This window comes from Balearica regulorum, chromosome 3 (genome assembly GCF_011004875.1).
Source record: "Balearica regulorum gibbericeps isolate bBalReg1 chromosome 3, bBalReg1.pri, whole genome shotgun sequence".
Taxonomy (NCBI): Eukaryota; Metazoa; Chordata; class Aves; order Gruiformes; family Gruidae; genus Balearica; species Balearica regulorum.
In genome coordinates this window covers 122,387,140-122,409,721 of record NC_046186.1, presented here as the reverse complement: position 1 = coordinate 122,409,721, position 22,582 = coordinate 122,387,140, and the positions used below count along the sequence as shown (strand labels likewise).

The following is a 22,582-nucleotide window of genomic DNA, read 5'->3' as shown; positions in this document are numbered from 1 at the left end:
CATCTTGTTGGCACCTTCTCACCCCATTGCTGAAAGCGCATGAGAAAATCATCTACCTTCACCTCAACCCCCAGCTACCACCTTGACGTGTATTTTGAGATGTCTCTGTCAGTGAGTGCTTTGGGGTTGTGTGTGTACGTGTAGGTAAAGTCTTGAGTTTGGTTTAGAATAGTAGAACCACTTTCCAAGAAAACTCCGAAGACATAAAGATTAATCCTAATTTCTCATAGGTTTGTACCTTTCTTGGCTTTTTTGTCAGAAAGAAAATGAGAGATCATGTTCTTCTGGCAAGGAACTAACCCACAACCATAGAATTATTCAGCATAATATCTAAATATAATAATGTAGCTGTTCTTCCATTTAATCTAGAGCTAATGTCATGGACACTCTGATCCTGTGTGCCCTCTAGGATTCTTCTGATTTCAGTTATAAACTTGACAGGGGTGTAACTATCCTACTGTGTGACAAACTGTGAATCTTAAATAAGGAAAGTTTAGCTTGTGGGATGGAGAAAGGTAATTTCCATTTATAGGAAATAAATGGGCAAAACTAAGGTTATAAAGAAAAGTCCTGTTAAGCTGAGATGGACGACAGAGCAGGAAGAATAAGCGCTGGGCAGTGTATTCTGCTTAACGGCCGGGGTTAGTGTATGGATTTGCAGATTATAGAACAGTATTATTTTGCTGTGGTTCATTTCTATACATCTCGATAACCTTTGCTTTAAACAAGGATAGTGTGTGTGTGGGGGGAAGGTAAACTACTCCTTATGTACCTTGCTTGAGTGCTCTTTGAGGCTTTTCTTTTTATTTATTCTTTTTCAAGAGTACTAATTCATTTAACTGCATTTTCATATGTGATAGTGTATTACATTCCCAGAGTAAAGATTTAAGGAAAACAAAAATTAAATCTTGTTGCTAATTAAATGCACAGCTAGGTGTGGGCTTGTGTTCCTTTGTGATGTTCTTTTTCCAGGTGGATTTAATCCCCCTGGATTGGCTTGTTCCTTACTGAGCCCTTCACCTGATCTCGATGTGGGGTTGTTCCCACAGGGTTCACCTCCTGCTTCACTTGATCTAGCTGGGTCAGGGATGAGCTGTGAGATGTATTTCAGATTGGGATCTGGAGCGCTCTGAAGTTGACCATTGTGATTTAATCAGCTTGTTCCAGATTAGTTTTCCCTTACTAAGGTAAGACTGATACTGAAAGTATAGTTTTCTGTTATTGCTGGCTGTGACTACCAGGCCCTGTGCAACTGAGAAAACCATGAATAACAAGAGAGCTTGGTCTCTAGAGGCTTGCAGAGAGGGAAAGGGGGGTGTTTGAGTGATGTAGGGATGCTGCGAAGGCAGGGGCCTTCTAGATGCTGAGAAACTGTGCTGAAGAGGAAGGTGGGAGATAGGGGCTAGCCTAACTGCTTGGAAGAAACACGCTCTAAATACCGCTGCCGTGAGTAAATGAAACTTAACTCTTTACTCCTGGCTACACGCAGGAGAGGAGAGGGGCGGGAGGGCAAACTCATTCCCCGCGGTTTCTTCCCCGCAGAGGGACGGCGCCCTCCGCCCGGCCCCTGCAGTTTCCCTCCTCCCTGGAGCGGGGGCTCTCAGGGAGGTGCCGCCGGGGTGCCGGCCCCCGCTTCGCTCCGTTCCGCTCCGCTCTTCGCCGGCCGCTCTCCCGGGCGGGGCGCCGCGGGGGCGGGAGCCGGGGCGGGGGGGGGGGGGGGGCGGCGGCGGCAACGCGCACGTCCGCCGGCCGGGAAATTCCCCCTGAAAAGGGCGGCGTGCTGGGCGCGGCAGCGCAGCCAGCTTGGGCGGGCGGGAGGGAGGGAGGGAGTCGGGGCCCGGCCGTCCCTCCGAGGCAGCATTCGTCTGTCTGTCCGTCCTTCCGAGGTGTGCGGGGCTCGGGCGGGGAGCTCCGCGGCGGCAGTGGGCCGGAGCGGCTGCACGGAGCTGTCAGCATGGCCGGTGAGCGGCGGGACGGGCCCTAACGGGGGGGGTGTGTGTGTGGGGGGGGTGTGTGTGTATTGGTGGGGGCGCCGGGGATGGCTGGGGGCAGCGGCCCCGATTCTCCCGGGGCCCCGCAGGGCTGCTCCCACCGGTCCGGCATCGGTTCGATGCGGGTGGTGGAAGGCCGGGCCCCCTCCGCCCTTCCTCCCTGCTTCGGTCGCTTTCGTTATTTAAACTGCGTTGTTAAAGAAGCGATTGCTGGTTTAGATGAAATGGTAAGTGTCAGCTAGTTCTTATTTTTAGCTGTGAGGGATGGTTTGCTTCTCCTCTTCTACCATCTCCCTATTGACTTAAGCCCGTAGGCAGTCAGAAGTAGGTGAGTAACAGTGTGGAAAGGGGTGACAGTGCTCTTGCCCCATCATCCCAGCATCTGCTTTTGATGTTAAATCCATATCTGTGTAGTTTGTTAAGTAGGCTTATGGAAAAAGTTAACAAAGAAACTTCATATGGTTGTTTGGAATAGTTGCAACAAGATCTTAGAAGGCTGTTATGTTTCAGAACGGATCTTTTCAGTCTTAAAGTTGTGTCATTAAAATGTTGGGGCGTTAAATAAGTACATGGGTCTCCTGTCTGGGCTAGAGACATCAATAGACCAAAGACTCTTGTGATGCTCAACAGGCTCTTGTTCACATAGGAACTTGCCTACGAGAATGCAAATGAGTAAGAAACAGAGATGGCATAAATGCAAAGTAATGTAGATAAGGGATCATGTATTGAGTAATTACAACAAAAAGCACAATTAAGTTTCTTTAGGCTAAATTAAACTGTCATCCTTTCAGAAGACGCTTCTCTGGTATCTTTCTTAGGGTTTAAAAAACCCCCAAAACTTAAGACCTGGCAGTGTTAATTAGAATAGCATTTCTAGGGAAAGATGCTCTCCAGCCTCAAAACTCTGTGTGTGTGTGTTGAGTTACCACTTAGCAAAGCATGAACTTTCACTCCTCTTAAATATATGTGTGTGTGAAGTATCAACAGAGACAATTTGTATGGAAGCATCCTTTAAATATTAGGTTGTATTTTAGACTGGCAAAACTGAAGCAGGATAGCACTTTTTTTTTTCCTTAATGTATTAATATATTTTCAGTGTAATTAGGAACCAGATAAGGAATTTTTCAGCAGGGGAAGTTCATAACTTCCTGGTACTAGCTAGCTTTTGTAGTTGTGTGTTTTTTTTTCTTTTGGTTGCTGTTTTGTAATGTAACACAATAGTAAAGAGGAAGTTCGTGAGTAATTTTGTCTTTCTGTTAGAATCTGTACAGTTTATGGAGTCCTAGGTAGATTACTGCTTTCTGAACTAGAAGTGTGTTTAGGCTTTTGATTACTTTAGAATGTGCAAATCTTCCAGCACAGCCTCTTTTGCCCGAGGTGTTGCAGGAGGCTATAAGTGTATAGATCGTCTGCTCTTGCTTTTCAGAAATGGTGGTTGCTGTGGGGGGCATAGGGTGACCAGTGATCTGTACGGAGCAGTGACATCAAAGTTGAAGGGCAGCACTTCTGCCATCTGAGTCTCGCTGTAGTCACCTCGGATCATACAGTTTCGGGTGATACTTTCACATCTTCCTCAAAGACCCGCAGCCACTTTGCTTTCACATGCAGATGTTGCTGGAGAGCCTGTTCACAGGGCGCTCCTGCTTGTGCAAGAAAATGACAAATTGTGTAGTCCCTCCGGAGTCTGCTTCCTTTGAGCAAAGGAACAAGAGAAATCATATGAACCCTTGATCCCATTGTTGCTTTGCTTGGCTTCCTCCCTAATGGCACAGTCCCTGTTAAACTTTAAACCAGCCCAGGTTTCTTATCATGGAGAGGTCTGATGGAAGTGTTGTTTTGAGTTTTTGGGATTGTCTTATTGTTCCTTTTTTTGTATTGCTGCTCAAAACAGATGAGAATAAAACAACCTTCAGTTCCTGAATGAATATAAGCTGGCTGAATTCTTGGAGCTGTTAGAGCTTTTACCTATTTTTATTGATCTTCTATATTTTCTCTTAAATTATTTAGTGTAGTATCCAGGGTACGGGGGGGAATAAACAATTTTATACCAAAAAGAACAAGAGGCAGGTTGTAATATGTGGCATAATGTTTCTATTGCTAGCATGTGTATAGGCAATTATAATTAATTACAAATGCAAATTAAACTCTTAAGCACTTAAATGAAGGATTAGCTAGATTTTTGCTTCCATGTCAAATGCTTTTTGGACTAGTTGTGGGCAGGGAGGTAACATGAGTAGCTGTGCATTTTTCTTCCAGACTTAGCGAAAGAGAGTGTGGGTTTTGACATAGCTCTATTTGTTTGACACACACAGCAATACCTGAAGAGGACAGGTCTCTAGCAACTGTGTGGGAACTAACAGACCTCTGTGTGTGAGCGTAGATTGTGAAATAGGCTGTGCCGCTTCACAAGCACATTGCCAATTTACAGAAATAGGGAACACTGAACTGACCTCCGCTTCGCTGCTGAGTGCTGATAATACCTTTAGTTTGCACATGCACTTTTATGTGTTTCCTCTCCATGCAAAACATGATGACACCGACAATCGTGGTAGAGATGATAATGTGATTCTTAAATAGAGTGAGAGAGAACCAAGATAAAATGAAGTTTAATGTTTAATCTCTGGAGGCTATACAGCATCATTGAGCTTTACTTTCCCACAAACACACCTGCTGTTAAGCAGTGGGTTTGCCTTCAATGACATTTGTTTCAACCACAGCCCTGTAAAGATCACTGAGCCCAGAGTTTTAAAATAAAAGTGCTCTTAATAGGTGAGAAAAAAGCCCTCTTAAGCGACTATTAGTAGAGCATGAAGGGAAATTATTGGTTAAAGCAGGGAGAGTTAGACTTGAAGTGATTGTGTTCTGTAGTAGTTTCAGAACAGCAAGGCTCTAGCTAGTTTTGACAAACACGTAATGTATGCGGGCGCACCGTGCGTCTGGTTAGCAGCTACGTAAGCATGTGCATCTCCGAAGAAAGATGATTAGTAGATACTTTGCTGCAATTTTGTCATTATAACTTCTAAAATAGATTTTTAATTTAGTATATGGATACGTGTCTTTATTTGTGGCGTACTGTGTTACGTAGGAATGGAAAGGCGAGATTCTTCTCTCTCCTCAATTGCATGATGGAAACAGGAGGCTGACTGATAGGCAGCAGTCGCTCCTCACTGCTGGCAGAAGTCCTCTGTCATCTGGTCCGCTGGACTGGGCTGATAAACACAATAGCATAAGTAAATTTAAAGTGTGAAATTTAAACAGCCATACATTGGTGTGTGAGCTTGGTTTTGTGAGAAGCTCAGACTTCTGGTCTCTATTTGAAACCAGCTTTATGTAATTGCTAGGCTTTTTTGTTATCATGCATGTCCCCCCACCCTTTGCTGGACTTGTACATTTTCAGGAAAATAAACAAAGCTTATCTAAAGGAGGGTTAGATAAGATCCAGGGAGGATCTAGAGAAGGGACCGTTCTTGTAAGTAACTGGACCTAGAGCAGTGGCTCCTGTATGTAATGTGACAGCTCATGGTCTGTTTTCAGAAACTGTGTATTAAAATCTACTTGATGGGAGGCGATCAGTTTAGATATTGCATTTTGATAAATTGTTGGAAAGGAATAGAGAAAGAGTCCTAAACTATAGTTCTCAAATGTTTGGCACTGAATACAGCCTGGAGTTGAAATGCATTGTGCCTTTTTAAAAGGCATTTAGGTTTTGAAAAGGCACAGGTTGTTGAAGACAATTCCAGCATCAGAGCTGCTTTCTCATACTGCCATTCCACAGTTGGCTGTAGCTGTGTTACAGCTGAAATGTGCATTCAGCTAAGACCGTCTCAGAGATGCAGTTCTTTCCATCCCTTCTCTACTTCTCTTAATTACTTTACCTTTTAGGTATAATATTTTCCTACTTGAGTATGAACTGCTGCAGCACTGCAAATGTTTTGTGATCAACAAATCCGAGGCATGAAGTTCAAGCTTTGTGTTGGCAGGTGTACCTAAATCATTGTAGGTACAACGAAAGAGAAGCTTTTATTATGGAGTTAAGATTGGAATCCACCTCTCTGCCAAAACTCATACACTATGGACCTTGGGCAAAAGGAAGTAGGGGATCTTTTACCCTTTTAGCACTTTCAATATATTTAATAACTATTTTGCTTATTATGTTGAAGTCCAAGCACTTTTTTCAGTGCTGTGCCACAAGATGTTGCCTGTCATGTTTGTTTGTGATGCCCAACCTTGCTTGAGTAGGATGCTATTATTTGAAGATGACAGAGAGCTCAGTAGACATTTCCATAAGCTATGTTGTTCTGATCATGGAGCACCATGATGATTCAACTTCTGCAATATTTACTTACTCTCTGTTATTTGTTTTTCACATGCCATCCCACTGTTGTCACGGTTTGATTGACTATCCTGTTTGATGTTCTCAGTGAGATATATTAAAGTTTGTTACTGTCTGGCAATAAAACATCACTTGAAAAGTACCTACACTATTACGAAGTTAATGTCTTTCTAACCCTCGTCCCCTTTAAGAGTTCTGTTGTCTCTTATTCTTGTCTGTCACTCGTGTTTCCTGAAAACTTTTTTTTGACAACTGCCCAATAGCTTTTACTGAAGTTTCGTTGTCTGGGGAGATACTACAACTAGGAGCTGGCCCTGTGGGAGGTGGGCAGCTCAAAATGTGGAATTCAATACCAGCAATCAGGTATTTTCTGAGCCCACAGTGATGCTATTCAACCCAGTAGGGTTTTGGTTGGGGCTTTTTTTTGTATAATTTGCATAGTTTCTGCTCCTTTATAATAGGAACTAAACCAATTAATTCTGAGGAAACATCTTCACTTTCAGAGGACATTTAAGAGAACATAGTACTGACAGTACCTATGCTTTGAGAGGACAACCATTCCTGAAAGTATATTATAATTAAAAATATCAACCATTCCCACAAAATAATGATTTGTTTTCTCTTGTATAAAATCCTCTTTCATCAGACACATACTCGTCAATACCTGACAGAAGCTAAGTTCTAGGTGAGACAGAGGGGAGAGTGTCCTTTGCTCATTACTTAGATGGCATTGCTACCTGAGGCTTCACTTAAAATCTGTTGTTTCCCCTTACCCCCCACCTTCAATGTGTGTGTGTACATGAAAAGTAGATTGTCTGAGAAGACAAATGAAGTGGAAAGATGGTAATATCAGAGCCTAGATTTTTCTGATTCTTGCGTCTTCTGCTGCTTGTTAAGTTCTACTGTGTACTAACGTTGAAAATGTTTTGTTTTGAAGGTGGCCCTGAGCCCTACATTGAAATATTTGAGCAACCCAGGCAAAGGGGCATGCGTTTCAGATACAAATGTGAGGGAAGATCGGCAGGCAGCATTCCAGGAGAACACAGTACCGAAAACAATAAGACGTTCCCTTCCATACAGGTAAATATGGCTTTTATCCATGAATTACTATTGCCCACACGAACGTTGTGCTGTAGCTACGCGTTGGACTTGGTGCAGTAAATAAAATACTTTTAATTTCATGTTCTGTTATTCTTTCCTTGGCATGCAAATGTAGTTGGAACAGAGTGGAAAAAGAGTTCTTTGCTCCTAGTCATTAAAGATTTTGTTTCACACTTACAGGAGGAGGAGAAGGTATGGAGGTAGTTAACAAAGTGCCAGTAGAGAGGGAACTTGGTGAAGTTAACTCATTGTCTGGGAACCGTTTATGATTAGCTTTTTCTGTATGCATGTTTGTTCTGGTTTTTGAGTTATGTGACTTGGGTTTGTTTTTACTATTTGGACTGCGGTATGAATTTTGGGAGAGCTTTGAAGGAGTTTGCGTACAAAATTTGAAAAGGCTTTGAAAAGCTGCTGGGCGCAACATGAAAGAAGGCGCTTTGTGCAAGGGAGCAAAGTAAGAAAGTGACTTGTAGCCAGTGATTTGGTGATTAGACTCTGCAAAAGAAACTACCATGAAGTCTGTGAAGTCAGAAGGGGATACAGAATTTAAAAATGAGCTGAGAAAGGGGAATTATGTGGTCAGAGCACCTGCAATGAAGACAAGTTGGGTGGTTGCATTATGGTAGGTTGGGAAATCCAGAATGAAGGGATTCAGAGTAGCCCTAGCAGCTATGATCAAAGCGGTGACGAAGGTACAGACAGTGGAGGTGGAATGGAAGTACTTTGGCAGTAGCTTTCATAGGTGAGACACAGGAATGTGTCAGAGACCCTAGACGGGTAGGGTAGGGGAGAGGAACTTCTGGTCTCCTATTGGAAGTTGAAGTTGCTAGTGTTTCCTCGATCTCTTTCCATTTGGAGAAAATCTTTCAGAGATGAGATTAGAAGAGAAAACTCAAATATAAATGGGAAGTTAAGAGTACTTTCCATCTTGAAGTACATTACAGTGCCCAGGAACAGAAGCTGTGTATCTGTGTTTGCGATGTGTGCGAGTATTAAAAAAAACAGTGGAGCCAAAGATGGAGTCTCTGGAATCACGTAGAAAAAGAACGGATACAGAGGACGTGAAAGCTGAAAAATAAGAGGTGTTTTGTGCTGAGATGTAAAAGTTCTTTAAGAAGGAAAGTTTGAGAAAGATGGTATTGGCAGTCGTGTGTCGAGCAGCAGAGTGAGCCTCTACGACATAAAGCAACTGTGGAAGCTGGTCTAGCCCTAAAGCCAGAATTACAAGAAGGTTTCCCCCTTGACCAGATTTGGTTAAGGAATGCAGGAAATAGAGATCTTGCCAGACTCTCTGTTTTTTTCAGCACTCTACCAATTGAACAAGGAACTATGTAGGCTGCTGGCAAGAGTAAATACTTTCAGACTCTCAGCCTAAGGCTGTCAGGGCACAAGCTGAACCAGCAGTATAAGCCCTTGATTCCTCTTAGCCTGGACTGTGCTGCACATGAAGGCCAGCCAGAACCCGAAGGGAACATGGGACATGGTAGGTGACCGTGCAATCCTAGCAAAACTTGGCCTTTTTTTTAAAAGGTAACTGTTGATGACAGAGCTGATTGTTACTGATAGCAGGTGATTTCTAGGTGAATTCCTGCCTCCCTGAAGCCCGTAGGAGGCTTTAGTGCTGATTAGCTGCTAGGGGAGTCCCCTCTAGAGATGGAAACATCAATGAGGATGAGAACAGAGAGGCCAGGAAGAGATTAAATTTCGTGGTGCGGTTATGATGAAGAACATCAAGGAGGAACTGGAGAATCAAAAGTGGCTAAAGCAGGCTTCAAGTTCAAGGGACGGGTGTGAAATGAGGGAGAAGTGATGTAATAGTTGAAGGAGGTGAAGGGATGCTGAAAGTTGTATTTGAAGGGTAGAAAGTAACAGTTGTATGAAGGCCAAGAAAGGAGCCAAAATGGAGGCTGAGGAAGCTGACAGATGATGGAAGCTAGAAGAGCACAGGTCAAGTTGAAGGTTTGAGGTGTCAGCAGAAAAGGATACATGATGGATCATTGGAGTCTCAGGATGAGGAAAGAAAGGGCTGAAGGAGGAGAAGAACAGTTATAGGGCAGGGGAAGTGGAGGAGGAGAGCTCGCCTCTGCACAAATGTGTGCCTGAGCAAGTCTTGTATTTGCTTTCAAGTTGTTACGCTTCAAACAATTTAGGGCAAACTGTTTTTTTTTTTTTCTTTTTACGCTCACCCACACAACCCTTGGTGACTTCACTGGTAGCCGTCAGCATGAGGGAAGACTTTATACAGCTGAGAAACGTGTTGAATTAGGCTGATGACTACTGTGAAGGTTCTAGCAGGAGCCTCAGAATTCAGTGCCCCCCTTCTTGAATATGACTGAATATTCATCTGAGAATTAATTAAAAAAAAAAAAAGACTTCATAGAGGATTATGTCATGCTGTATCTGCTAAGATCCTCTTTCGCTACTTAGTGTTCCATGCACAGGTAATATCCTTATCCATGAGGCTTTAGGAGTTTTTTTCTGAAGATCTTTGGAGCTCAACCTGTCCTTCAACAAGCACTTGTATGTGGTCATCTATGTAGAATTTTGCATCTTTCATTGTAAGTTTAGATGTGATAATGAAACACATCCTGTTATGTTTGGTCTTACAGCATTACAAGCTGGTTTAGGTCTAAGCTTCTATATTACCCCTGGCCTTTTGCACAGGGATGAATTCAACTCATATAAAGAGTCCTGGTAAGATGGTGAAGCAATAGATCTTCAGCCTCAAAAAAAAAAAAAAGGGGGGGGGGGGAACCCCCAAAAGAATTTTTTTACATCCTTTGACTTCCTTCCCATTGTTGCAGTAGGATAGTTTAAGAGAACTGAATGGATTGAATGTTGAATACTGGCACTAGTGAAATTCTATCACTACAAATAACCAGCTGCTTTGGCAAAACTAGCAGGTGAAATATGTTGTTTTGCTTTCTGAAATAGATGAGAGATTTTTTGGAAAAAAAAAAATAGCACTTGGGTCTTTTTAGTGTAAAATGAGCAGAAGTGAAATGGAATGAACAAAACTTCTGAATGGTCCTGGCTTTTATAAACCAATAATGCCATTTGCTTAGCTGTGGTGTTTCTTCCAGAGTATTTTAGGATAACATGTATTTTCTGTTACACACGGGGACTTTACTACCCCAGTACCTAAAATCTAGAAAAAAATTCTCACACTTCTTGTAGATTCTGAATTATTTTGGAAAAGTCAAAATAAGAACTACGTTGGTAACGAAGAGTGAACCCTACAAGCCACACCCTCACGATCTGGTTGGAAAAGACTGCAGGGATGGCTACTATGAAGCAGAGTTTGGTCCAGAACGGCGAGTCCTGTCGTGAGTAATGGTGTTGCTTGGGATTTCGATTACTTATGCAAGTGATTTGTTAATCTAATGTTTTTTAAAACTCTTGAGTAGTGACTAAAAGGGCAATTAGTATGCTGTCTTTGAGGTTTACTAATCCATCTTAGAGGGAGGGCAACTTCTGTTTGAAGTATTTTCTTCTTTTTCAATACTTCACACGCTCCTCTTTGGTCCTATTCTTTTCCTATCACTTTTCTTTCCTTTGTTCATTCTCCCAATGTCTTGTCTCCTTTTCCTTTCTCCCACTTGTTTGCTTGTTCAGTAACGCTTCTTACACTTGAGTGTGACTCTCTCCTACATGTAAAAATGTTGAGTAATAGAATGGGTAACAACAACATTAGAATTAGTACTTCACGGTGAGAAGAGATTTAGGGAAGTTCACGTCTTCCTTGGGAATCATATTCGGACTTTCTGGTGGAGAAAGTTTGTACTGGTTGAGTATCATGTCATTTAGATGATAATGGTTGTGACATATCTAGAAGCATGTTAGTGGCTGTCACTGTTGTTGCTGTTTGTTTTGGGTTGGGGTTTTTCTGAGTGAAAACCTAGATTCTGCTCAGGCCCAGCTCTGTAGAGCAAGTGTGCAGGGGAAGGATCTACTTGTGGATGCAGTAAGGAAAATTCAGGCTGTGTGTGAGATGTGTTTCTCAGTGCTTTTCAGAGGGATATTAGGAAAATCTAAAATACGCTTGTATTTGACGGCATTTCCTGTAAGTTTACCAAGTCTTACATAATAAAGTAAAAGCAGAGTAAACTGCAGCAAATGTCAAGTGATTATTGCCAGAGATGGGAATTTAGAATTGACAAGCTGTGGTTCACAGTTTGTGATGTAGTGAATTTGGAAGTAGGCTATTGCTTTGGGGTAAACCTAACTGGGGAAGAAAATAAGGTAAATATTTCAGTGTATAAGTAGCTCTTACGCACTGCTCGTAGGCTGATGTGATGCTGTTGATGTTAATGAAATTACTCCACGTTTATGTGGGTTTAGTCAGTAGAACACTATTAAAGGAGAGGACTGAAGACACAGTCTGTTTGATGATGCTGATGACTGCCTGATGGTGAAATAGACAGTTGTAATAGTGGAGGTGCTTCTTCAGCAGGCTCAAGTGATCACGAATGTGCTGCAAATGTATTCAGGTGGCACGTAGCACATTGACTGTGTTGTGTTTTTTGCTGTTACAGATGCTAACAATTTTATTAGCTTATTGGTTTTAGCTCTGTTCACAATGCTGTCTGAATTGGCAAATGGTAGAAAAGGGTTAGTAAGTGTAATTCCTATATTTTTACCCCCCCGTTGTAATACCTCTCTAGAAAGGTAGGGCTGTCCCTTCAGGCACTTCCCTTCTATCTTGATTGTTGTAACCTCAATCTCGTTGGCTTCCCTGCAAATAGAGTTCCCCTTCACCTTGTCGAAAAGGCAGTTGCGAATATTTTAAACTGTTAAGGGACCTTGCACCTTCCTCTGACCATCCATTCCCCAGCTTCCCTTTGGCCTTTTCAATTCAAGCTTCCTCACCCAGGGTCAAAGGATGTCTGCCGTTCTAGCCCATCCCACTTCCTCCTCTCAGCTCTCTGCCTTCTGATCCGAAGCAAAAACGCCCGATTGCTTAACATCTTTTCTGGCTATGTAGTACGCTCACAAGGGAGAGGATTGTCAGGAAGACACTAGTGATTGTTTTTCTTCTTGGTTGCACAAGGTTAAGTGTGTAAGCACAAGGCAAGCCTGTAGAGAGGCTCTTATGGGATGTAATGCCAAAAAGCACTGGGATACTCTGCAAATATTTATTTGCAAATTTTAATTTCACCTCCATTATGTGTGTGCATCGAATCCTGTTCTTTGACAGAATGCTGTGCCTCCATTTCATTTAAGGCACTTGCGCTAGCTTGCTATAGCCATCAGTTCTTCTCAGTGGTGTTACGTTATAAGCCTCTCAGTTTCTTACAAAATAATAAGTGGGCTACTTCCACTTTACTGATAATGCAAAGCTGTAAGCTTCAATTGAGCTTGGCATTGGAGATCCTGGTGGGAGGAGGCTAGAAACATTCTCTTTGAAATGTTTCCAGCATCGGTACACTCATTTTTTTAAAATTTTTTTTAACAAATCATTGGTTGCTTTAAGATGAAAGAACAGTATGATCCATAATTGGATCTGGATGTTTAAAGTAATTTTCCTTTTTGTGGCTGGTGACTCAGTCTTCACATTCTTCTCTTCGAGTCCATGTTGGAAAAAAGTCTCATGCAATACTAGTGAGCAGGAGATGTCCTCTCTTGGTAGTGGTTCTGGCTGGTTACTCTTGCTGAGCATCCCAGGGGAAAAATCCAATTTTTTTTTTCTTCAGAACTGGAATTATTAATCCCAGATTTTGGGCTGGTCTGAGTAATTACTCTGCTTTCTGCTTGTTTTAAAGTTCCCCATGTAGTTCCGGTTGAACAAAGTGTTTTGTTCTGCCTGTGGTATAATGATCTCTGTACTGCTGCCTAAGCTTGATCAGAGCCCTCCCCGGCCAAACCATCAAGGCAAAAGTATGAATGTTGGAGCTTGTGTTGACTGCCTGTATGCTCCGATTTTTACTTCCTAGTTTGCTATCTCTCTACATGGATGATATCATAGTTTTTTCTAAATGTTTTTCCTTTTTTTCTCTCTTTCTTCCTACTTCTCCCTCTCTCGTTATCTTGCTTGCTTCCTGTCAGCTAGTGTTGATGTGAAACCCCGCAGCCTTGCTGAGGTTCTCAACAGTTTCTCCTCTGGTCTGGCCCTCTGTTTCACGATCGTTAAACAGACACTTTCACTGTGACAGCGCATGTTTAAGAAAATATTTATAATCTGAGGATTAGGGGATGCTTAAAACCCTACTTTCTCTCCATGAGAGAGAATAAATTATTTCACAATGGTTGAAAGGCGTGGAGTAATGGCTGTCAGTCCTTGCGTAGCTGGGTAGAGCTTGTGTTCAAGGCCGGTTCTTGGAGAGCCTGGGACTGCCAGATGGCAATTTGGGGATATAATACAGAACTGGGCTGGTTCATGGGCTGGAAGCGTGCTTCAAACTGAATCTGTGGAATATAGTGGGTATTTGGGGGGGCAGGGGGGGAAGTAATCTGTGCTGTGATCAAGCCCTAAAAAAGTACTACCTATAAGAGAAGGTAGAAATAGGATTGCTCTTCAAGGTACAGGACAATTTTTGAATGTCAGTAGCTACAATAAGAAGCCAAAGTGCTTTAGTGAGTTATGAGATGCTACTGGGTTTTATTTTCCTCTGTTTGTATCAAGTTCAGATTTGAAAGGAAGCTTATGCATTCCTCTAGTGAGTAAAGGTTTTGGAAGTGGAACCTGGTTGCAGAGGTTTTGGGAACCTCTGAACAGAGCATATTGGGCGCAGGCAAGCGAGTTTAAAGAAATTAAACTTAACATCATGCTGGCATGGTATTGTTCAGAGAGGGGAAATGTAGAAATGTTTTTGAGAGCATTGGGAGGAAGGAGGAGTACCTTTAGGTGCATTAAGGTGGTTTTTTAGGCATAGCTAAAGCAAAGAACTTTTTTGTGGAGTTTCAAAGGAAGGGAAATTGCTCTACTTCTGGAGAAAGATGCCTTGCTGGCACGACCTACCTTCTGAGCTTATTGTAACATCATGAAACACGGATTATTTTATTATTTTTTTTACTTCCTGCTTTACATCCACTCAGCTTTGATGATGTCATGGTTTTTCCATGTGGGAAGGAGTCAGCTCGCCTGGGACTCCCCCCACCTCCTGCATCGGGGTGACCTGCACTCTTATGCAAATAAGGAAGAGCTGCAGCTCTTCAGAACTTTTCCATAACTACATGAGATTTAAAAACCTGTTTAGACTTGTTTCAGAAAAACCTTTAAAAAGAGTATTTGAAACTTGCATTCCCTGATAAAAGCAGGAGGGCAAATCCTTAATTCATGCAAATCAGCAGGTTTATTGATAACAAAAATAATTGTCACTTTAAATTTAAAATTGAGTATTTTTTAATTGCTGTAGGTTTACTGCAGAGTAACAATTTTTAATATAGAAATAGATATTCTTAATAAAGAACATAAATTCTTTAGAATTTTATTTTAGTATTTTTCACTTCTGTTTCTGCTCTTATTTTAGAAGAAACAGCATCCCCACTTTTCTGATCTCTTACACCCTTCTCAAAATAAGCTTTTTTGTTTTCATTTCTTGCACTGTATGCCACCACACTAGTCTACATCAAATAATTTATTCAATATTCTACAGTGAAAACTTTATTAGTTGCTGAAATCCTGCCATGTATGCTTCAGTTTTCAGAATTTGGGCATTCAGTGCGTGAAGAAGAAAGACCTGAAGGAATCAATTTCTTTACGAATCTCGAAGAAGATTAACCCTTTCAATGGTGAGTAGAACTTAGCTGGGTCACTTTGCAGGGTGGTGGGGCTTTATTTGTCCTGCCTTTACTTTTGTCAGGGCCTGCCCACGGGCTGTAGTTTTATGTGACAGCTGATCTGACTCAACTGTGGGCTGCTGTCAACCCTGCTCCTCCCTCCATCCCTGCTCACACACTCCTACCACTTTCCTCACACCAGATAGAGAGGCCGTGTGGCTACACGGTGAACAGACTCAGCAAGTTGCTCCAATGGAAAACCAACTTGCAAAAAAAAAAAAAGTGGTTTCCTTTCAGATCGGCTTGCTAAACCAATTCATCTCACAGCTGTGTAATTGCAAAGCTCAATGCAAAGGGAGTGGGGGACACACAGCAAATTGCAGGGCTGACTGGAGCGGGACCAACACTTTCAGCACGCAGGCACAACTGGGGGGAATTAGATGAAAAGCATAACAGCCCCCCTTGCCAACTGTTAACTAAGCATTATTATGAATGCACTTATGTATTTGCTTAAGTGTGGCAAGAGCTTGGAGATTTTTCAAATACTGTTGTGCTTTTTTTTTTTTTAAATACCCACAGAAGTCTTGCTAAATTCAGGTAAGATCCTTCGTAATGAGTTAAGAGCTGGATTTCTGGGTAGGTTCAAAATACATGCTTTGCTTTTGTCCTGAACTGGGACAAAAAGAAGCATGTGGAACTTACTACAGAATGAGAAATGTTTTAGAGCACTTCATTTTTAGAACAGCTGTTTGGAGTCAGGCTGACAGTGCTAATAGTCCATCTAAACGATTATCCTGGTTCTGATAATGTATGCACACAAGGGCATCTGTTTTTACATGAGTGTAGTCCATCAGCACAATTTAAACAGTTCAGGTGTGTTAATTATGTTACCTTGACTTAGCCAGCTTTACCTTGATTTCAAACAAAAAAGGGGAACTCTTCTGTTCAGCTTTCTTCTAGTCCATAAATAAAAAGAGTTGACATTTTTCTCTTGATGTCGTGCAGTAAAAGAACGTGATAAAATCCCTTTTTGTACATGTATGTCACCAAAGAAACTTTAGCAACTGCATAGTTAGCTCTGTTCCTGGCGCTGCTGAGAGCAGTATTGAAGGCATGTTTAACTAAAATCATTTGACAGTAGATTTTTACCGTGCTTGGCACGTAACTCCAAATTTGCTGATGATTTTTTGGGTGAGTACAGCTGGTTGCGCTTGGTAGCATCAGGTGAGATCCTGGGCTGCTTTCCACCAGTCCAGCAGCAGAGGAGAGCCTTGCTTGGGTGACACACAGGGCAGCACCCTGCTCCCGGCTGGGGTTGTGTTGAGAAGGGGCCGCTGGCAATCCCCAGCCTGCGTAATTGCCTTTCGGCGCTTGTTAGCATGTCAGCACAAAGCTGAGCTGCCTTGAGAATGGCCTCTGGCCGCTCCAGGGCAGTCCCATGCTAAGTACAGCCCAGACAGGCGTAGGACCAAGGCCTAATAAAACAGGATTAGTGACAGAAATATTTTTATATGTGTACTCAGTTGATCAAAACAGGGTTTCATTAGCAGCAGTCACCATAATGTTCGCTGCTTGATAAGATTGAAAGTTTTATGTATGGATTTATTTTGGTTTTTTAAGGTCAGAAGAGTATTGCTACATTCCCCAGGATTGCGCAGGCTGTATTGTATCTATCCTGCATTGTGTTTTGTTTAAGTGCCTTCAGAAAGGCATCTGACCTTTTCTGTTTAGAGACATTTTGGAGTTAGGTGCGTCCTCTAAGCAGGTCACAAGTTAGTGTTGTGAATATTGTATGAATATCATAAAAGAAATTTCATGGAGCTGAAAACCAGCCTTCAGGGCGTTTGCGTGTTGGTGTGTTTTTTCTTTCCCACCTTCTTCTGGAACAGTCAAACAGTCCCTGTCCTGAGTCTCCTTTTGGGGCAGAGCTTTGGTACTGACCCTCTGGACAGATGCAAAATGCCTCCGGCCTGCCAGCGTACGTATTACTTGCCTTGTCAGTAAGGGATGAAGTGATAGCAAGGCGTGGGTCCACAAAGTTCAGATCCAAACTTCTTTGTGTAAAGGGCCCATCGTCTTCTAGGGAAGCCCAGACGCCACAGGCAACTGGGATGGCGAAGGGAGAGTGAGCCCTAACACAAATTATCTGGTGGTGGTATCCCTCCTCCACGCCTTGCAGCACATGGTATGGATGCACACTGAATAAAGGTCATAATCCACAACAGTAGGAAGTTGCTTGGTTGAGATTCATGGGTTTTTCAGATAATTTTTTCCAGCACTTTTGCCTGTACTGTTAAAGCAACTGATGTCTACCTCCATACTCCTGGATGATGATAAGTCAATGTTTGCATATCACGCCGTGTGCCTCACTGGAGCCATCTGCATCTGGGTCATCCTGCAAGCGTACCTGCAAGGCTGTCGTGCTATGAATTTCCCTCTCTTAGCTGGCAGCATTCATCCTTTGAGTTCAGTACAGGCTGTGCAAATTGTGTGCATTCACTATAGGATGCAGATCAGATGACTTGCGCTCGGGTTGCTCCTTTTGCGTTAGCCTGGTTTGAGAAATTGCTGTTTCCACGCTGTCACTGAATGTGTTCGTGATCCGTTGCGTTCACAAGGTGCGCACCGTATAATTTTGTCCTTTAATAAGCCAAACAATTCTAGAAATCTCTCTCGTCTCTCATCCCTGAGCATGCCAGGAAAATGCAGCCTAACGTGTAACTAGGACTCCTTGGCATGATGACGATATAAATAGCGCAGCATCGAAGGAGCAGAGTTACTCCTCCAGTAGAGCTGGTCCATGTCTGCTTTCTTTTAGTAGCTGTTGAGTTGTGCCATATCCTTGTCTTGCCATGTGCTGTCTGATGTACAGCCAATTCAAATTAAAAGAAGAGCCAGTCTTCAGTTAAGAGCTTTTGTGGGTGGGTGTGACCTGACATAGAGACAACAATTGAGTTAATAACAACTCAAGCTAATTATCAATGAGGAGAAGCCCTAAATGTGTTCTTTAAATTTAGGGGAAAACTGTACTTAGCAGAGTATTACAGAGGACTAACCTTTTTCTAGCCAAGTGCATGATGGCATGAAAACCCTAGGCTTGTCTTAGAGTGAGAAACCCAGAGAATTGCCATAGTTCAGGCAGTTGATCCAGAGGGTATAAATAGGCTTTCCCTGGAACTTGACATATGCTTAAGATTCCTCTTCCTTTGTAATTGCTGTTGCTAATAAGCATTTAATTCATTTTTAGGCTCTCCCCCCTACCCCACAGCTAATTTGGTTCCGTTTGCCTCCGCAGTCTTTCCTTTGCCGTTTCCCCTTTCCGCCCGCGAGCAGCTGACCCTGCGTTGGCTTCGCACTCGTCACAGTCTCCACGACGCCCCCTGCACGCCTCCGCACTGCGCTCGGCTCGTCCCCACACCAGTCACACTCGCTTCCTGCCCATACACGCAGTCACCCTCTCCGCAGCTTCCCTTGCTGGCCCCTGCGCTCGTAAGACCCCCCTCTCCTATGACGCCGCTCGCCTACGTCGGCCAAGTTCGCCAGGATCCCCCCTCTCCAGCCCGTTTGCTGCAGGGCACCGCTGGCTTTATGGGGGGGCTTCTTGGGCCGCTGATTGTATGAGCAAATAAGCAAAATATTGTGAACCAAAAGAAGACTTAGCAAGAATTTGGGAGTTGGGAATGGTTTGAAAGTGGAAAGCATCAGAGTCCTTGTACTGAATGCCTCAGGTGTTAAAAGAAACTCTAAAGTTCTGTCCTTAAATTAAAACAAATATGCAATCCCCCCCTGCCTAATTCTCAGGCTGAAAATCTTGGTAAGTGAGAGTTGTCGTTTTCTTAAGAGGCACAGAGCAAATCCACTCGAGGAAAGTCGAATGTCCTGATCATAACACGAATTTAGCCGTTACCTTTGGAAAGCTCTTTGTTTTTTCATTCCTTATGCAAATACTTCTTGCTGTTTATGCTGAATTTTTGTATTTTAACCTAAAGGACAGCCCCTTTTCAAATTGTTTAAAAATGAAGAGGAAAATTACCAAGTAGAGACATGAAAAATGCTGACTTCTTTTTTTTGTACTATAAACAGAAACTGCTTAAAAATGTCTTAGAAACATACAGGGGCTGCTGGATATATTTGCTTACATCTGTTCCATTTTTACCTTTTTTTTTTTAGATTGGACTTAAAACAGGAAAAGAACCCAGATTCAGAGAATCATTGTCTAGACAAAGCAAGGCCCGAGTTTCAAAAGTTTCTTTTTAATTTGTATTCCCAGTTCATCCCTTGGCTTTTGTATCAGGCCAGGTCATTCACCTTCCCTGCGCTGCTCCCTTCTGTAAAACAGGGATGATGTGCTTGAAGCAGCCTGAAAGATGCATGAGGGAAATGTAACCGTAGTAGTTTGGGCATTTATTGACTGGAGGTTAGCAGCTGAATTTTTACAGTTATTTACACTAATCAACTCCCCGATTTCTTGCTTTTTTTGAAATAATTGAGTGTTGCTGATGCATTTTCTGTTCATAGGTGTGTACAAAGTTTTCTTTTTTTCTGCAGAATTGATTGAAACTTACCTCTTCCTCGTGGCTGCAGCATGGACATAAGCTGGGGGGGGGGGGAAATTAAATCTGAACTGCACCTCCTGGGTGCTGAGAGGGACCTGCGACCTGCACCCCATTTCCCTGACTGGTTGAACGTAGCATAAATCGGTACCAGCGCTGGAAGAGGCAGTCCTTCCTTTCGCTGCGTCCGTCTGCTTCCACAGTTCCCTTGCGCCAAGGCTAGCGTTCGTGGGAACCGACCGACTGAAAACAAGCCTTCTCCTCTTTCCTTCTGGCAAGTTAGTTTTGAGCCAGACCAGTTCCTTGATCTGATTCACCACATGAGAGCTGGTCCCAGCCTAAGAGTGGTGTTAGAAATGAAGGTTGGGCAGAGCCAGCCTTTTACAGCAAAACCTCTGGCGTAGACAGAGTTAAACTGATCGGTCAGTATCAGGGCTGAGGGGGAATCTTTGCACTCCAGGAGCAAAACCCTTGAGGCAAACCACCTCTGTGTCATCACTGAAATGAAACCGAGCTCCCAGCATATCCCTAAATTAAAAACCATCGTCTGCGTAAGAAAAAAGGCAGAATACAGCTCGTCGTGATTATTAATGATGTGTGTTCCTGAGCAGTCTTCCTTGGTGAAGTGTTTTTGTTTGTGGGAGGTCATTCTCTTTGACGTCTAGCGTGGCTCATAGGTGCCCGCAGCCCCTCGGTGAGAAGGGAAGGTCACAAGATGTCCCTTTGCAGGGTAGACTGGGTATTCTCGGCGTTAGCCCTCACCGAGTGTGTCATACCACATCATTTGCCCTGGAAGTTTCCATGCAGGTTAAGTTTAGATGCTGAAGTACCTCCAACCCCACCCACTCCAGAAGCTTCTGACATCATTAGTCTAGAAGTTGGGTGGAGGACTGTATGTGAGGGATCTGCTATTTAATCAGGTATCGTGTTATCAGTCAAAAAACCAAACACTGCATCAGTTCTCTTCAGTGTTCAAAATAAACTTTCACTTTCCCTGTAGCATCACCTTATGAGTAAACATTAGATCTTATAATCCCCCAGTAATTTCATCAGATAAATGGTGTTTTATTGCCCTTTCTGGATGTTGAAGGCTATTAAATAGTAAAAAAAAACCAAAAAACAAAAAATCAAACCACTAGAGATAAATAAATGGGAACAAACAGGAGCCCTGATCTTACTGGCATCTTTAATTTTGTGCCCGAACTTGGAATACCATGGTGGTGGGTCAGACCCAGAAAGTCTCCAAGTTTGCGTTACGGAGCAAATCCCAGAAGTTCTCTCATTGAGTAGAAGCCCAGCGGGGCATCTCTGGGCTTAGGTGACACAAATCTCCGGGACAGGGATAACTCAAACGTAATGCCTGTGTGGCGTGAGCTGCTCAGATGAGCTAGCTCAGGTTGGAAGGAGTTGATGGTTTAGCCTGCTTGGGGTGGTTTTGTGCCCATGCTGGGACTATATCGATCTCTTCCCGTGTTAGTAGATAATGGATTAGAGAATTATTTCAAAGGCAATTATTTTTTGAGTTGGGGAATCTGCCTTTCTTTCAGAAGCATTGTAAATGGATTTATAAAGAAAGGATGTACTAGATATTGTAGTCCCGTTCAGGCTGAACAGCTAATACTCCCTAGGTTTGACTGTAACTCTAGATAGTGGGTTTTTAAATCCTAATGCCAGAATCTTGGTGACTGGGGTTAGTTTTCTTTTTCCATTGTGTTGGCGGTGTTTTAATGGATTTTTTTGGCATCAAGCCTCATGTTTACCTTAGAATATTAATTCTTTTTTAAAATAGTATTGTAATTTCGATGTGTTTGAATTGCTAAGCGTTACTTTTGAAAGCTTTCCATCCCCTTGCAAAAGAGCTGTGCTTACAAACGTTCCTTGATATCCTCCTGTTTGCATGGATAACTACGGAAAATGAATTTCTGCTGGGTTAAGGCTAGTATTTTATTAGATTGGGCCATCGCAGGAACATACCTAGATTGTTGGTTGGATTCCAGCTCTTTTGGTTGGATTCATATGAAGACGTTAAGGTGTGGTACCGCACAACGAAAAGCAGTCTGAAGAGGAAGTTGAACTCTTGCCAAAAAGAGTATTACTTCCTTTTATTCATGTGTCATGTTTGAGCCTTTTTTTACTGTATCTGCTTCCAGTATGCTACATCGCGCAACTTTTTTTTACATCACGTGCATAATGTCACTGGTTTCAGTAGAGCTGCTTGTGTGGAGCTTGCACAGGTTGATGGAGCGGCTACTCTTCTTCTCCAGTCCTTTCTGTTCCCAAAGACATCTTTTTAACAGCGTTTCTTAACTTTAATAACTTCAGGTTTGTCAGGTTTAACCCTGTTTGTTGTCCTTCGGTACCAAAGTTGATGAAATAACACTGAGTGAGACGACCATCCTCCGTACAGCCATACTCCGGGCATTAGTCAGTGTGTTTGTCTGCCTCGGTTTTGTTTGCTTTTAATATTCTCAAGGTGTAAGCCAGCATCTGTTCAAGTTAGTGGCTACTCTCAAATTGACTTCAGAGGGAGCAGAATTAGATGTTTGTTAAAAATAACAACATTTTGTTTTGTTTGGATGATTGCCTTTTAGGTGAGAATGAAATATGTTTTGAAACTGATGAAAGCTGTACGCTTCTTTGTACGAAGATGGAATCTAGCCTCTTTTTTTCTTTTTAAGCACATCATCACAAGATGGAGTTGCAGCTGTCTTGTTCTCCTTTTTTGCTCTGTTATGTTCTTCTCATCTGGGTAAAAATAGCCCAAGAGGAATCAGTCTTGACTGAGCACTTCCTCTTTCAACGTACAGATTTTTTTAATTGTATTAAATCATTTATAAGAACATGCAAATTAGGAGCAGTGGTTTTTTGCTGCAATACGGTGAGCT

General features: G+C 42.6%; 1 protein-coding gene across 3 annotated transcripts in view; it reads left to right on the top strand.

Moving 5' to 3' along the window:
• Window positions 1-22,582, top strand: part of REL (REL proto-oncogene, NF-kB subunit) — a 40,421-nt gene that overhangs the window by 7,656 nt on the left and 10,183 nt on the right. The window contains exons 1-4 of one of the 3 annotated variants that reach the window (XM_075749847.1): window positions 1,719-1,961; window positions 7,262-7,404; window positions 10,603-10,751; window positions 15,065-15,156. In XM_075749847.1, coding sequence (XP_075605962.1) covers window positions 1,955-1,961; window positions 7,262-7,404; window positions 10,603-10,751; window positions 15,065-15,156 — 391 coding nt within the window. In that variant the 5' untranslated portion in view covers window positions 1,719-1,954. Of the gene's footprint in view, window positions 1-1,718; window positions 1,962-7,261; window positions 7,405-10,602; window positions 10,752-15,064; window positions 15,157-22,582 lie in introns of those variants that run through there. The other 2 variants (XM_075749850.1, XM_075749848.1) reach the window with 2 other exon arrangements.